Source organism: Mytilus edulis, chromosome 4 (assembly GCF_963676685.1).
Source record: "Mytilus edulis chromosome 4, xbMytEdul2.2, whole genome shotgun sequence".
Taxonomy (NCBI): domain Eukaryota; kingdom Metazoa; phylum Mollusca; class Bivalvia; order Mytilida; family Mytilidae; genus Mytilus; species Mytilus edulis.
This window is the reverse complement of record NC_092347.1, coordinates 69,779,721-69,796,606: the sequence shown is the minus strand read 5'-3', so window position 1 is coordinate 69,796,606 and position 16,886 is coordinate 69,779,721. Positions and strand designations below refer to the sequence as shown.

Sequence of the window (16,886 nt, the reverse complement as noted above, 5' to 3'; positions counted from 1 at the left end):
CGTGAATATTGTGTCCATTTATGCCCCAAATGTTCAGGGTTGAACCTCTGCAGTTGTATCTAGCTTTGAAGCAATTTTTAAATCAATGTTTATGCCACTACTGAGGCACTCAAACATATACACAACACATATTACCACAAAAGATAGATCAAGTTTCAAATAGATTGTTGTTACTTTTTACTGTTCATGAGTTATGCCGCTTGTAAACATGAATATTTCTAAAATTTTCATTTCCATTTTCTTATTTTAGTTTGTCTCAACATAATTTTATAAAACTTAAAATCAATGCTTAAATTATAAATAGAAAACACATTTCAAGTTCGAAATTTGGTGGCATCACTTTTATGGTTCATGAGCTATGTCCCTTTATAAACATTTAAAATGATGAGTTTTTCGTTTCCTTTCTCCAACTTAATTTTCCTCGACCAAATGTTTTTAAACTTATACACAATGCTCATAATTAAAAAAAGTTTTAACTACATGAATCTTTCATCTGTATGTGGAAGTTGACTTGTGCATATATACAAGCAGGCGCATCTGAGGCCCATTGACACAATCTCCATTTATCTAAAATTATTCATTTATGATATAACATACCGTTTTTGTATGAACTTATAATAATTATATCTCTTTTAAAGATTTTGTCAAACAAACATTGAAGATTTTTTTTTCTCTGTGTTTGTAGGTGAGACAAGTGATCCTGTAATATAAGATATATAAGATAAGATAAGAACAATTTATTTTGATTGAGCATTAGTCAAATATACAACACAAGCTCTAAGGAGCATTTCACCAAGTATAAAAACATATAAATAACATTAAAACAGTCTAATATGTAAACAGCCTGTAACACAATGTTGAATCTCACACATAGCATACAATAAAAATTGAGCAGCAAATTTAAAATGAGGTATAAAAGCATGTTTTGCAGATTTATATAAAAGTGTGGGTTTTTTTTTTAGATTAAAATGTAGTAAATATTTAGATAAATATATTACTTTTTATAAAAATAAAATAAAAAAAGTTTGGAACTATGGTATACGCTTTGAGATCTATAAATTTCAAAGAAAAAGAAATCAACATGCATTGATTCACCAATTTTTAGAAATATGAGTCAGAAACTAAAATTTCAATATATAAAATTTCATGAAGAAATGATTTCAACAAAGAAAATTGTAGTTTAAATCTGAGACTAGTAGTCTCAGTTTAAATATTGCAAATTCATCCTAGATTCTTAGACGTTAAATCCGGAAATATTTCAGGGTTGCGGGTATCGGTTTTTGATTACCTATACACCTGACACATCCGTTCATAAACAAGAGGGTTCGTTTTTTTCACATTTTCAGAGATACAACTAATTAAAGAATGCCAAGAAGTCGATCTCGATCGCCAAGAAGAGGTAATTTTAACGTTGTCTACTCTCATCGCGAGAATCTCTACTGCGATAGCCGAGTTTGCCATATTTATACCTTGTTATTGCTAGGATTTCAAACTCCTGTGGCATGTGTAACAGGAGAGCATGCTTTTCAATACGTAATCACTTCGTCTCCTCTGTGACTTGAACCCAAGGCCTCTGTGTCCCAAGGCAGTGCTCTAACTAACTGAGCATTTGTCATTTGATAAGGGAAACAATCCTGTCACAACTGGGCATGCCAATTTTATGAAACCTTGAATCTGTGTTTTTTTTTTATCTTCATTGGATACAATGTCACATCCTCGGGCATTTAATCATATGGCTTGCTGTTTGGTGTGAGCCAAGGCTCTGTGTTGAAGACGGTACTTTGACCTGTGGCAAAATAGTCAACCAGTTGTCGGCTCATGGCCGCATACCAGAAGAAGAAGATGAAGAAGAAAGAGAAGACCAATAATAGTTTTTATATACCATTAATGGGCATTATGTTTTTCTGTCTGTAGTGTGGTTCTTTTCAATCCTCAAGCTGTCTATTGGTCTGTCCATCACTTCCCCTTCAGGTTAAAGTGTATGGTCAAGGTAGTATTTGATGAAGTATAAGTCCAATCAACTTGAAACTTAGTACTCATGTTTCCTTTGATATGATCTTTCTCGTTTGAATACCAAATTAGAGTTTTTGCCCCAGTTTCAAGGTCCACTGAGCATAAAAAATGATAGTGTGAGTGGGGCATCTGTGTACTGTAATGGGAATAGTTTTTCCCTGGTTCACGGAATATTGGATATAAATAAAGAAATGCTTTCAAGCTATAACAGGAGAAAAAATTATTCTATGTGAATAAAAATACATATATAATAACTAAAGCAATCAAATTTACAAGTATAATAAAATCTAGAGAAGTACAGTTTCTCACCTAAAGAAGTGAATTAATATCAACTAGAACATAGACAATCGATTCCGTTTTGTTGTTCTCTAGTTTTCGTCCAGTATGACGTCACAGTCAAGCACAGTCCAGGCGGCCTTGTCATCGTCAGAACAAGGGTGTCCCAGCCTGTCCTATCGGAAGTGGACCGACAAACCCAAATAGCAATACAACCATAAAGCCGAATAAAAGCTATACAAATTAAAGTGACATAAAAACAAATCCCATTACATTCCCCCTCCCTTAAGACATAAAGTGAAAACTTGGATTTGAAATGAGCAGACGCTCATACTTTGGCTTGTGAAATTGGAACCTTTATTCATACAAGTCATGCAAGTAGACAAGCCACCACTGTATAATATTTATTTATATGTAAACTTATGTTCAACCATATATATGTCTTCTAAATAATCATTTTGTTTATATTTTAATACATTGTTTTTTGTACGTGTTTTACATAGTTTGTCCAATATCCCAGAACTTGGGTAGACAAAGGGAAAACTAAGCCAGTGGAAATATATCCCGTTACAGTACTATGGACACATTCTTGTTTTAACATATATACATGTATATTCTTATGTGAACAACATACATGTATGAATACAACTACCAGGGTTCCTGCTGGCGGTTTCCATTTATTGCATCTTAAAATTCATTATTTGTGAAAGAAATATAACGATATTTGTCTTATCCATTTTGTTTATTTTTTTGGGGGTTTCTCTGATTTACCTAATCAGACAGTACTAGGACAATACTCAGAATTCACCTTGAACTTGTGATGATTTTGACAGAAAATCAATAATAAGCTGATTGCACTGTAAAGCTGTAGACAACATTGTATTATTAATAAAGGTGTTGTCAGATTGTAATATTTTACGAAATAATGTGACTGATTGTATTATTTTACAAAATGATTTGGGTAAATGGCGTCACATGTCACTGAAAGGATTTATTTACAACTTTGCAACACACATGTTGGAAGCAAAGTTTAATGACTCCTCTTTTTCAATCAACAATCGATGATCCAGAAAAGAAAACTGTTGTTATGAAGAAACTGTTCAAAAGCAAGAAAATTATCTGACTTTAAACTTTATCCTTTAATTTTGATAGAAATAATTGATTTGGAGTGGGTATTTAACAATTGTTTTGCTGACACATGTGTTTCAAGAATAGTTTGACATCTCATTTTTTTTCTTTAAACGTGTACGATTGTTCTGAAAAGAAAACTTTTGCTATGAAAAAATATATTCAATAGTAACAGAAATCTCTGGCTATATAGTCTTTATCCTTCAACTATGTTAGTTGGCGAAAATAAAATTGAAAGTGGTGAAAAATATAATGTTTTGGAGAAAGAGGTGGCAAAAAGGAAAATTGACCCAAGGGAAAGCCTTAAATACCTGTATGTAAATGTAGATGTAGCAAGGATGAAAAGTTGAACCATTACAAATAATGGCTGAACCGGCAGGATGGACTACTCTTGTTAAATTTACAACCTTTTTTATACAAATGTGTTGATAAAGTAATAGTAATTATGTCACTTAATATATATTGTTCTCACAAACATAACTGTGCCACACTTTTCATGTGCCTCTCCAAAGTCAGGAACCTGTTATTCAGTGGTTATTATTGGTTGCTGTCTGTCATTTGTTTTAACTATTTTTATGGCCCCGCAACTAAGTTGTCAGTGCCATATAGTTAATACCCTTGTCAGAAATTCTGTAATTCCGTAATTCATTCCGTAATTTTAAAAAATTGTGACATGTATGGCACATTGGATTACCCATATCTGTAAAAGTTAAACTGAAAATACTGACCTAATATATATATTAAGTTTTGCATATGTAACAAGGGAAATCACCCAATGAAATTTAAAGAGTATTGCATTTAATACTGAAGTTATTTCCCTTTTTCTGCTTATTTTATTTATTTATTATAATTTCAGAAAGAAAAAGATCAAGATCTAGAGACAGAGACAGAGAACGACATCGTAAGAATTTTAAGTTAATAAAAGTTAAACTGAAAATACTGACCTAATATATATATTAAGTTTTGTAAAATTGTAACAACCAATTGTGACATGTATGGCGCATTGGATAACCCATATCTGTTGTGCTCTGTTCTGTTCTGTTTTATTTGTGTTAAAAGTTTTTATATAATATTTAAAGCTCACAATTATATCTTTTACAGTAAGTATACTATCTATTAAATATGGAAAATTATTGCTCAGAGTATTTTTCGTGCCAGTCATGCTTCAGTGGTTCCCTAAATAGTAAACTAAATTTTTCTTTGAAAAAGGGGGGGAGGGGTCCAGGACTCCAGGCCTAAATTTGTCTCTGTTTAATACATTTATCCTGTACTTTGTGCAAACAGATATACTATAGCTATAGCTGTTAAATTCTGTGTCTTTTGGTCTCTTGTGAAGAGGTTTCTCATTGGCAATCATACCACATCTTTTTAATATGTCGTCAAACAACTTCAAACTTTTCCAGTCCCCAGATTATCAATTTTATTTTATATATGACACTGTTGAATTATTCCAGGGATAACAAATTTTGAGGCACATTATTATTATATCATGGCACCTTTCCAAATTAATATATTATACATTGTATAAGTATAGAATAAGTTGCATGGGAAGTGTAACTCCACCTCATGGTGCCTTTTAATTTTATTGTTAAATATGTACTGAAAAATTTTGTCTTTTCACTTTCATTAAAAAGCAGATGTGAAATGCACAGAATAGCCATAATTCATAATTATAAAATGATTGATTTAAATGTTTATACTTATAACGAAAAGACCACAATTAACTTTTGATATGCCTATCACCATGACTATAATTCACATATACATTTAATTTCAATGGAGTATTAAGATGAAGATCTCTTTAAGATATGCCTACTTTTGAACACCTGCCTCTCCCCAGAAATTACTAATTACACCATTCTATAAGATATATTTTTGTACTAAGCTGTTATTAATATATTTGATATGATTTATTGGTTTGTTTTAAATTTTATCATATGCACCATGTAGGTCTTATCTTCTTTTGTTGTTAGTTTAGTTTTATTAATTGTGTTCATTTCTCAATTAGAATTGCAGATTCATACAAAAAATGTGTGCACATTCAACACAATTACACCCTGTATCATTACGAAAAAGAAGCATGTCAGAAAAATAAAAACTTTTTTGTATGAGGTTGAAACTAGCATGGGGAAGGGCTAGGTTCTACAGAGTACAAAAAAGTTTATATTTTTATGACATTGACCTAATATTGTTTTTATACTGCAACTTAAACTAATACATTGATAGCTTTTCAATCATAACACAGATATCAAACTTATTTTCATCCTTTAATGAACCCCTGATTATGGAGCTAAAAGTGTTCCATGATGAAATTGACATTATACAAAATATAGCTATGTTACTATATTTAGGAAATAAACACAACTAGTTACAGTATACAACTTTTGTAGAGGCTAACCCAACCAACATTATAGAATTATATGAAAATTCTACATGATGTTTATATTTCTGTATAATATAGGTCACAGAAGCAGATCAAGGTCTCCAAGAAGACGATCACCAAGAAGAGAGCGAGAGAGACACAGATCAAGATCTGCATCACCTAAAAGGTTGATAAAAGATAGCTATGTACAGTATCAAGTTTTTAGGCAGTTAAGCTGCCTTTTGTGAGCACCCTAGATTTGTGTTCTACCCAATAAATTCTGAAATAAGTGCCATTGTTATTATCTAGCTGGATATTATGCTATTTATAACTAATTTAACAGTTATTTCATACTTTAAATTCTGGATTACAAAAAGTATGACAAAAAAAACCTTAAATGATTGTCGAATCACCCAAAAGTTTTGAAGTTGCACACAGGAAGTAGAGCACATTAGGAATCCTTAATGTAGTTTATTATCCCCTGAGCTTTTGGCTAAGATGTCAAAGAACAAATGTATGAAATATTAAAGCGCCGAAAATCTCTAAAGACAAGTTGTTTAGATTTCCCAATTGGCAAAAGTCGTAGGAATATTGTTTGTTGTCAATACGTAGTCAACTACGTCAGTAGTCTATTAAAATAAGTTCAATTGTTCATGCTGTTGGTGCAATTTAAAATTGAAAGACGAAATTTTCATATCTTTTCAATTTGGAGGCTAGGGGTTCAAATTAGCAGTGGTGCGAGGTCCTCCACCTTCCACTTTTGCAGTCAGACTTTCGTCTTGGTTACTAGCTACGCCCAGCATGCCCGAGGGATGTCAACTTTCCACTTGAAAGAAAATAAAAAATAAATTTGCAAACCTTTTTACCAATGTCTCCAAATAAACGATCTCAAAACTTATTTTCATCATTATTATTCATGACAGCGATGTTCATTTTGTTCAACCGCTAGCTTTATTCAGAAAATCGCCAACAAAAAATGTGTAAATTTGAGTAAAATCGTATCTGACTGATAAAAACAACATTGAAAACAAAATGGATGCCGTGAGATTTTTACAATATCGGATCCGATTCCGGAAGCGGATGAGGGTAAATCTGGTTTTGGCGATCAACTAAAAAAAATCCAGACAGGTGACAAAATACATCTATGCATGGTAAATAAATATAAACACTAGAATTGAAAACCAAAATATATGTAAAAGAAAGTAAAAGCAGAAAATATATATGTTTGAGAACTTGGAAAAGGTCAAGATCCCCACCCATAAACTATATATATTCATGTATGGGACAATATAACAAATCAAATGAAATATAAGGGTCTCCCTGGGGGTCACCCCAACCCCTCCTATTTTAGAACTTGGAAGCGGTCAAGATCCCCACCCCTAAACCATGTATATTCATGTATGGGACAATATAAAAAATCATATGAAATATAAGTGGAGTTCTTGGGGCAACTCTACCCCTTCCAGGGGGGAGTCCCTAAGGTCACTGTACACCATCCTGTTTGAGAACTTGGAAACAGTTGGGATTCTCATCTCTTAACCATATATACTCATGTATGGGACAATATAACAAATCAAATAAAATATAGGGGGAGTCCCTGCGGTCACCTCACCCCTCCCTCCTATGTTTGAGAACTTGGAATCAGTCGAGATCCTCACCTCTAAATTAAATGAAATATAGGGGAGTCCCTGAGGTCACCCCACCCCTCCTGTTTGAGAACTTGGAAACAGTCGATATCCCAACCATTAAATTTAACCATATATATTCATGTATGTGACACAAGAACTAATCAAATGAAATACAGGGAGAGTCCTTATGGTCACCCTACCCCCTCCTGTTTGATAACTTGGAAACAGATGAGATCCCCACCCCTCAACCATATATATTCATGTATTGGACAATATAGCAAATCATATGAAATCACTGGGGTCACCCAACCCCCTCCTGTTTGAAAACTTGATAACGGTAGAGATCCCCACCCCTAAACCATAAATATTCATGTATGGGACAATATAAAAAATCAAATGAAATATAGGGATACCGGTAGTCCCTAGGGTGACCCCCAGGGTTTCCCCTGGGTCAATTATTTTTTTCGCCACCTCTTTCGCCAAAATAATATATTTTTCGCCACTTTATTATTTTTTTCGCCAAGTAACAAAACTATATTTTTTATTTAGAATTTAACTTTTTTTACCCCCCCCCCCCCCCCCCCCCCCCCCGTCCCTTAAATAAGATGATTTTGCCCCATTGTGTCTATGATTTTATCACATGAAATTGATCCCTCATTTCATGTGTAGTCATTACATTGAAGGGTAACTCTCATTCGAGGGGTTGTTCGCAACCTTTTGGATAGATTTCTTCATAACGACTGTTTTCTTTTCTTGACCATCGTAAATGAAAAGGTTGATCCGTTAAACTATTCTTGAAACACGCGTGTCACTCAAACGACTTTAAAGTAGTCTCCCTACTCAATTACCTATATTAAAGTCAAAGGATAATCATAGTTTTAAATCGGAGATTAATTCTGATTTTGAATATTTTTCGTCACAGCAACAGCTTTTTTTTTAAAACTATCTTTAAAAGGAGAGGAGACGTCAAAAGTTTGCTCCAAACACGTGCGTCGCAAAGTGGTAAAACAATTCTGAATGTGACATTTATCGGAAACCATTTAACCATATCATTATTACAAACAATTCAATCAACACCTTTATTAATTAGTCCTTTGTTGTCTATAGCTATAAATGCAATCAGCTGATTATTGATTTTCTGTCCAAATCTTAATGAGGTCAAGGTGAATTCCGAGTATTGTCTGATCGGGTAAAGTCCGAGAAACTCGAAAAAAGTAAAGTAGTAGATGGAGGAAAATAAATCGTTATATATTTCTTTCGCCAAATTCTTTCGCAAATGACGAATTTTTATCGCCACAATTATTATTTTTTCGCAAATTGCGAAAATGGCGACCGCCAGCGGAAACCCTGGTGACCCCACCCCCTCTTGTGTGTGTTTTGAGAGCTTGTAAAAGATTGAGATACCAAATCCTAAACCATATTCATTCCTGTTTGTCATTTCAAAAAGATTGAAAGACATACAAGGTCAATCTCATAGGCGTCACATATATGCATATCACTTTGCTAGACCTAACCAAAGTGTACTAGACTTTGCCCAATGTCAGGTGACTATGAATGAATAATAATGGGAGCTTTGTTTGGGAGACTTTGTAACAGCATTATGTTACAATGATTTCTTGATTATAATTAAATTTTATTGATGGAAAATAATGAGTGGGTTTAAAGAATTTACCTTTATTATATTTTGAATTATTTCTAGTCCTATAAAAAATTTCATTTTAATATGGCTCATTTTAAAGAAAACATATCTTTCAAGCCCAAGAATGTTTGACCAACTGTTTTATAATTACCTGTCATTTTATTCCAAATTTAGACATCATGGACTTGGGGTGAAGGTGGGGGTCATTTACATTTACTATGGGCAGGTCAGTCAGACCTCACCTTTGATCCCTGTAGTAGTAAACATTTGTCTGATTTGTGTCTCATAACTTTTATGCTGTAGAACACAAACTGGGTTTTCTTTCCAGGGAAGCAAGTCCATTCATACTTTTACAAGCTTGTACTAAAGTCAACTTGAACTACCAACAGTCAACGAATACTATCAGATTATTACATGGCATTTTTCATATCGCATGTATTATCAGCCCTAGGTTCAATATCAGCCCAAGAGCCGCATGGCTCGAGGGCTGATAATACATGCGATATGAAAAATGACATGTTATGATCTTTTTATCATATGCTTCAACAGTAGAGAAAAATAACAGATTCATATATTGATCCTTTTACGTGGTTCCCGAAGTTTAAAGAGTAAAAAAGTTCACGGCCGTCGGACCCAAAATTTGATACATTCAATCTGAAATCTTTCTATCATATGCCTCAACAGAAAGAGAGAAAGAAAAAAAAACATATTAATATGGACGAATCGACAAAAAGATGTCAACAATATACATAATGATCGTTGTTTGGAAAAGTCAACTTTTTAAAGAAACTTTCTAAATTATGTTTCAGAAAAACTTAAACAATGCATTTATTAAATAATTTGTTTGTTTTGTTTTGTTTTGTTTTGTTTTTTTGTTTTTTTTATCATTTTAAACAATATACTTTCCAGTATTCAAGAAATTGTTTTGTACACTACTTTGTAATGTTTTTCACTGAAAACGTAACATTAAGGTGTATTTTCCGGAATTGGCCGAGTATTACCGGAATGCCATGTGATAACGTTACGGAAAGGCATGTGATAACAATCGAAGCATGTGATAAACTTTTCATATCAGCCCGCTAAGCACCAATTCGAAAAATATGGAATTTAATGTTATCATACGGTAAAATTTATATGTTATTTAGTCTAAGTATATGATAACAACGTTTACTATCAACTATAGAACAACTGCAATCATTGCGAACTTGTTCCACTGCAGACCATGAAAAAAATATAGTTGATATATGCATTGCTTTTGATAATATATGAATTATTTGCCTTAATGATTAATTCTTTAAATGAACATAAATGTACAATATGTTTAATGTTTGTTCTTTTAAATCTTTAAAAAAAATTTAAGCAACATTGCCACAGTTTCATAATTATGTTTGTCTTGGGTTTTTTGTTATTTGCCTACAGCGCTTACAGTGCTTGGAAATTTTTTTTTTTACAGTTTATCAGTACCCATTAAAGTCATAAAGCATACTTTGGTTGTGAAAAAAAAATCACATCTTTAATACTATTTACCAATAATTATATAAAGCTATGTACCAAATCTAAAATCAAGTTTAATAAACAGTTGCATTGAGATATGTCAGGATATTGTAAATCTAACACTCTGTAGAAATGTTGAGGGCATATTGTGTACTGTTATCCATGGACATGATGTTAGAATAAAAGCAATCAAAATGGATGTATAATACTTCAATTTCATATCTTTCCTACATATCTTTTAATCCAGTTTATAAGTACTAAACAGATTTATTTCAAGGAAAGAATGTAAATAATACAATACAGAACAAGAAAAGGAACTTTATATATTTTTAATTTGACATTGGAGTTTATATTTTGACATGAATTTAGCTAACAAAATTATATATTTTGACCTAAATTTATCTAACTATGCATATCTGTAATAATTTTATTTTATTGTTTATATTTTGAAGTATTCACAAACGAGAGAAAGAGAGACATGAACCTCCACCTAGTACTACTACTAGTAGTCATGGTAGAAGTAGTAGTCCTACTCGACCACCAAAACAGCCTCAAGCTCCAAAAGTAACAGGTAATACTTTATTCAATGTACATGATTATTTCTAGAACATCTAAGTTGACACCATTTAGAACTCTCAGCTCCACAGCTTTTTTTGGCATTTCTTGCATTATATATATCGTAGACCTATTTATAAAATATGAAGATATGAGACAACTACCCAACAGGGTCCAAATGACATGGACATCAGCAATTATAGAACAATGTAGGGCCTTCATCAATGAGCAGAATCCCATACTGTATAGTCAACTATGACATGAACAATTCAAATAAATAAAAACATCAATCAAATATAAAGAAAAGTTTTTGTACGTACAAAAAAAGGATTGCATCATTTATGGTTCAATATGTAAATGATCAGGTTTTTGTTTTAGCTTAATATGAATGAATTGACATGTGGATTACTTTGGTATAAATTATTGAGACAGGAATCGTGCAAGACAATAAAATTATTAAGTCTTCTAACTATTTAGGTTCACACTAAGCTAGTTGTAACTATATGTCAAGCTCTAAATTGCCTCAAGTTTAGACAAACTTTGAATAAGATTATCAAAGTCTACTTTAGATTTGAAATATAAACTTCGTTTTATTCCTTTTCTGCACTCACTTTCTACAGAAAGAGTTAAAATCATGAAATCTGCCTCTATTATCATGGTGACAAAACATATGTCCCATTATCATATATTCATATCCTTACAGCACAGGAATTAGAAGGGATGTCGGCAGAAGAGGTACAGATGGCCAAGTTAATGGGATTCGCATCATTTAATACAACTAAGGTACACTACATAAACTTAAAGCATTTTATTGCATTTCATAATATAGTTAAACAATATCTTTATAATAAGTTTACGTTATTATATACCTCATATTTTCTAGGTCCCCTTTGGTTACATAGATATTTATGTGTTTTGGTCTAAACATTCTGACTTTCAAATGTTTGGGTTTAAGGGTTTTTGACTGAAGACTGTATGAGGTTGAGTTGACATGTTTTGTGTGGAATTCTGAGAGATTTTTCCAAAATTCATGTCATTATCACGCACAATGTAATGACCTCTCTGTCAACTCTTTTTTTATCAAAACATTTTATTACTTCTCTATAAAATGAGTGCTTTAAAAGCACTGATGAACATTCTTGATTTTTTAAATAGTTTTCTCCCTTAACCCAGATCCTACACCTCAATATACACATTTCTATACAAATAATAGTACATGTTTCAAAATCTTTTTTCATGTAAATCATATTTTTCATAAGTGGATGATTTTCATGGGGAGGGCTACTTTTTAAAATATGAATTGGTCAATAAAGGGAAAATTGGAGTGAGATCTGATGATTGTCTTAATGGGAAAAAAAATCACTTAAGAATTTAAAAATTCTTTAAGCAAAATTGCTTAAACAATTCAAAATTATACAAATTAACAAAGGATAAAAGATATTAGGGCTACAACTCTACATGCATACATATTAGACAGTGAACATTACATTAATGTCAGCCTGAGAAAACATGAGATCCAAACAAAGACAGTCCATCAATTGAAGAACATCAAATAGAAAAATATGAAAGAGCATCAATAATTTACATCTGTCTGAAATGATGACCACTTCTACAAATGTAAGACACATATGTCAAACCAAATAAAAATTATCCACATCTAAGAAACTGTGATGTATGTACTTGAGTGCTTTGTTATGATATTTCTCTTTCTTTACATTACCATTTGTGGTTGTTATCTTGTATGCAGATACCTTATGTTACAAAGTTTCTGTCTGGGAATTGTTCAATGTCCTTGTGCTTATTTTTATTGTTCATTGACTGCTTAAAAATAAAATTGTTTTTTTATGTTTTGTGAATTTCTTACTTATTATGAATAATAAGGATAATCATATTTGGTTTATGGGTTACTTGTAACGTCTACATGTCCGCCAGACAGGGTTCATCTGACTTTGACATCATTTAATGGATCTTATATCAGGGTTAAAGTTAAGTGATTGAGGTGGCTTAGGTGTCTTCCTCCATCTTGGATTTTGAAGAAGCAGATAACTTTGGTCTAGATATTTGATGAAATGTGCAAATTTTGAGAGTTGTATGTAATTTATGTAAAAGGCTTTTGATATAAATTTAGAAAATTGTGTGTTTTATCATAATTACAGCTGTAATTTCTCAAAAACACCTTGTATGTGTTTGATTAGATTTTTTTTCAACTTGGCCAAATAAGGGGAGATAACTCAGATAAAGTAATTTTTATAATAGTAAGTGTTATGAATTTTACTAATTTGATATGTAGCAAAAAAACAAGTTTGGTGACCCCATTATTCTTTTTCTTATCTGAAAGCATGTTATAAGAGCATCTATTATGTGTTGTATGGAATGACTGTAATGGGTGCATGTCAGTCTGGCAGGTTTCATCTGACCTTGAATTATTTTGATGGTTCATTGGTCAATGTTAAGTTTTTTATGGTTTTGTCTGTTTTCAAATACTATAAGCAATTGGTCAACTGGGGCAATATGCGCAATTGTTTCTACATAGGCGTGCTGGTACTGTTTTCTTTTCTAGCTCAGTCCATATCGTAAACTTGGATATGTATGATGGCTAGTTTTGAAGCTGAGACATTTTCACATATGTGGTTAAATTTTCAGGGTACAAAGTGTGATTCATTTTTCCGTGATGCGGCTCCTTATGGTAAAAAATCCCTTTTTTGACACAATAATTTCTTTGAAAATTTAATACTGTGAATACATTTAATTGCCCCATAGTTTATACATATTTATTCTACTAGAACACACCCGTGATATCGCGGGTCCGTGACTGATATATTATTTTAGTATTGGTATTGTCATCTGATAAAGTCATGCCGATTATAACATGTATAAGGTGCACAGTTTTCTCTGCTTTCAAAATCTTTCTGTTTGAACCCGTTGACCTGGAATCTATCAATTATTGGTAATATTAATAATTTGGAAAACAAAAGGGCCTGGAATGGAATATTTTTTACTCAACAGTATACAGCAAAATTCTAAATACACTGTTTGATGGTGCGCCTATCTGATGCGGAACGTACAGATAAGTTAATAGGTAACAGGTGAATATACTATTGGTATCGGTGTCGGACTTGATCCGGAACTTCATAATTATTGGCAATATTAATTACGTGGAAAACAAATGGGCCTAGAGTGGTGTAATTTTTAATCAACACCATTGTACTATATTAGTTATATATAAAGTTGAATTCTTTGATTCATCTTTTTTACGTGATGACGGCTGACCTCGTAATTTTAGTATTATAGATGGTCCTCTACTTTCCAGATCAACACAAATGATATGGTTAGGTTCAGCCACTTGTAAAAAATTGAAACATGTCCAATATCACAACACGGACTGTTTTTCAATTATCATAAGCAATAGATCAATTGTAATTTGTGTTGAAAAATTGTTAGGTGTATATGTCTGTCTGACAGCATTTATCTGACCTGTTTCTAGTTAAACTTTTATTTTTAAGATTTTATCATAAATCAATGGTCTGTAAAGCAGGTGAGACATTTCAGCGTGTTCAATCTTGTTTAAAACTATTTTCTGTAAATAATAAGTAATCTTATACAAGACACTGGTGTCATGTGTATTGTAAAAGCTTCACTTCATAGAAAATATATACTAAAAGAAAATGTATTGGTGAATACAAGGAATGTTTCTGCTAATTGGCTATACATCTGTATCAGTTATCTCTATAGTGTGTATTTATTTTTTCAGAATAAAAAAGTGGATGGAAATGATTCTTATGCTGCATACTTACCAAAGAAAAGACGATATAGGTATGTTAATATCTTAATGTTAATCACTGTTATATTTATTAATAATGTGTTGAAACATAATGATGGGCTAAAAAGATAGCAAAAAAATTAAATTAAATTAAGAACCCTCATCCATTTCCTTATGGATGGAAAGAATATTCATGTACACTGATTTATACTTACCATAACCTTTTGCAAGGAGTTGAAATTTTCACCAGTTACTACTTTTCAGTGAATAAAGCCAAACTTAGAATCAAGTTAGCTATTTTATTCATGATGCATGTTTTAATATTAATTGAATCAAAATTTATCATTTATATTACAGACAGTATATGAATAGAAGAGGAGGATTCAACCGTCCTTTAGATTTTATTGCATGAGGAGTCCTTTAATTGTAAAGAAGGAATGCAAAGTCTGGTTCTTTGGTTAAAAGTGGTGCCAAGATCATGGATCAGAAAATAATTTTATTGTGACTTGTGTTGTAATACCATTGGGATTTTTTTTATCGAAAAAAAATGTAGAATTCAAATTGTTTGTAGATATACATTTAGAATTTTGGTTACTATTTTTTTTTATATACCTGTAAGGTTTGTGACCTACTTCATTTTAAGTGCAGAAATGCAAAAGGACTTAATAATAATTTTATTTATTAAAAGTTATGTGTGTGTATATATTTGTTGTGTTCAAGTTGTAGTTTTGTACTGAGTTTTGTTTTAAAAATTATCATACATGATTGTATCACTTGGAGAAAGAGAGCTAGTTTCAAAATAATAATATTATTTCAAAGAGTCTTAAATTAAAATCTGTACAAAATTATGACTTGTATACCACATATATATATTACAACTTTAACCTCCACATACTCGGCTCTGTATGAATGACAAATGTGTGAGAGATAGGAATGTTGTCAGAGACTGAATTTAAATACATCTTTTCATTGCTTTCACTGTTTCATTTATACTTTGGATAGTTGAAATGAGTTTTTTACAGAATATTTGAAATAGATTAAAGTAATAATGCCACTGTTAAAAAACACTACTATTTTCTTTTTAAGATGCCATGAATGTTATAATTTGTATATATTGTGATTTTCTTGGTAGAATTTTAAGAGTTGAGAAAGGATTTTATACCAACATGTACAAAACATGATAGTTAGAATAACTTGGATGTTCATTTTAACCCTTATTCAGGAAACTGCAATTTTAAAATCTTTTAATAGAGATTTATTCACAGGGGAAATCACATGTTTATTTTTTAATATCTATTCTGAGTCCCTGTCCAATGTTGATGTTTTCCTGTTGTGAATGCTTTTGGAACCTTTGATTGTCTGGGTACACCAAAGTTAAGAATGACAAAAGTGTGATGGATATTATGAATGAGGCATTGTATATGTATTGTGAGAATAAATACATTATTGTAAAGGTATTAGCTATTTTAATTCTTCAGTCTGTATTTGTGAACGCTCATAATAAGCTTATTATACTATATGTGGTATGATTGTCAATGAAACAGTTATTCATTAGAGTTCTAATACATTGATATATGCAATTATAGGTCACTGTATAACCTTTAACAATGAGAAAAACCCATACTTTATAGTTCAATAAAAGGCGCTTACATGAAAGTTCGAAAATAATTCAAACAAGATAATTAAGGCCTTATTTATTACAATACAATTTTAGAGAAACAATATGACAGACAACCACTGAATTACCTGCTCCTGTCATTGGAATGTAATGGGTTAAACATGATTGTAGGCGTTCAATTGTTCCCTAACCCTGATTGACTGTTTTCAATCATTTCCAATTATACTGTGTTTTGCAGGTGTCTTAAACATGGCTACAATTTCTATATTTATCTATTCATTTTACTATTTGCAAGTTTCATCAATTACAAATTTCCAATAACAAGTATATTCTTACTGTATAAGGTTTTTGGATTTTCAAATATTTTGGCCTTGCATCACTGAAGAGACATTAATTGTTGAAATGCACATCTG

General features: G+C 31.7%; 1 protein-coding gene across 1 annotated transcript; it reads left to right on the top strand.

Annotated features, from left to right (window-relative positions):
* The first annotated feature begins 1,259 nt into the window (after positions 1–1,259).
* Positions 1,260–16,312, top strand: LOC139520365 (U4/U6.U5 small nuclear ribonucleoprotein 27 kDa protein-like). The gene is made up of 7 exons (XM_071312946.1): positions 1,260–1,399; positions 4,274–4,318; positions 5,879–5,966; positions 10,993–11,111; positions 11,799–11,878; positions 14,847–14,908; positions 15,213–16,312. Exons 1-7 carry the CDS (start codon positions 1,366–1,368, stop codon positions 15,265–15,267), a joined length of 483 nt encoding a protein of 160 aa, XP_071169047.1. The 5' UTR covers positions 1,260–1,365; the 3' UTR covers positions 15,268–16,312.
* Positions 16,313–16,886: the final 574 nt, after the last annotated feature.

Coding starts and splice junctions, on each gene's coding strand:
- LOC139520365 (XM_071312946.1), top strand. CDS start 1,366: ATGCCAAGAAGTCGATCTCGATCGCCAAGAAGAG. Junction 11,879..14,846: donor CATCATTTAATACAACTAAG/GTACACTACATA, acceptor TTATTTTTTCAG/AATAAAAAAGTGGATGGAAA. Junction 14,909..15,212: donor CCAAAGAAAAGACGATATAG/GTATGTTAATAT, acceptor TTTATATTACAG/ACAGTATATGAATAGAAGAG.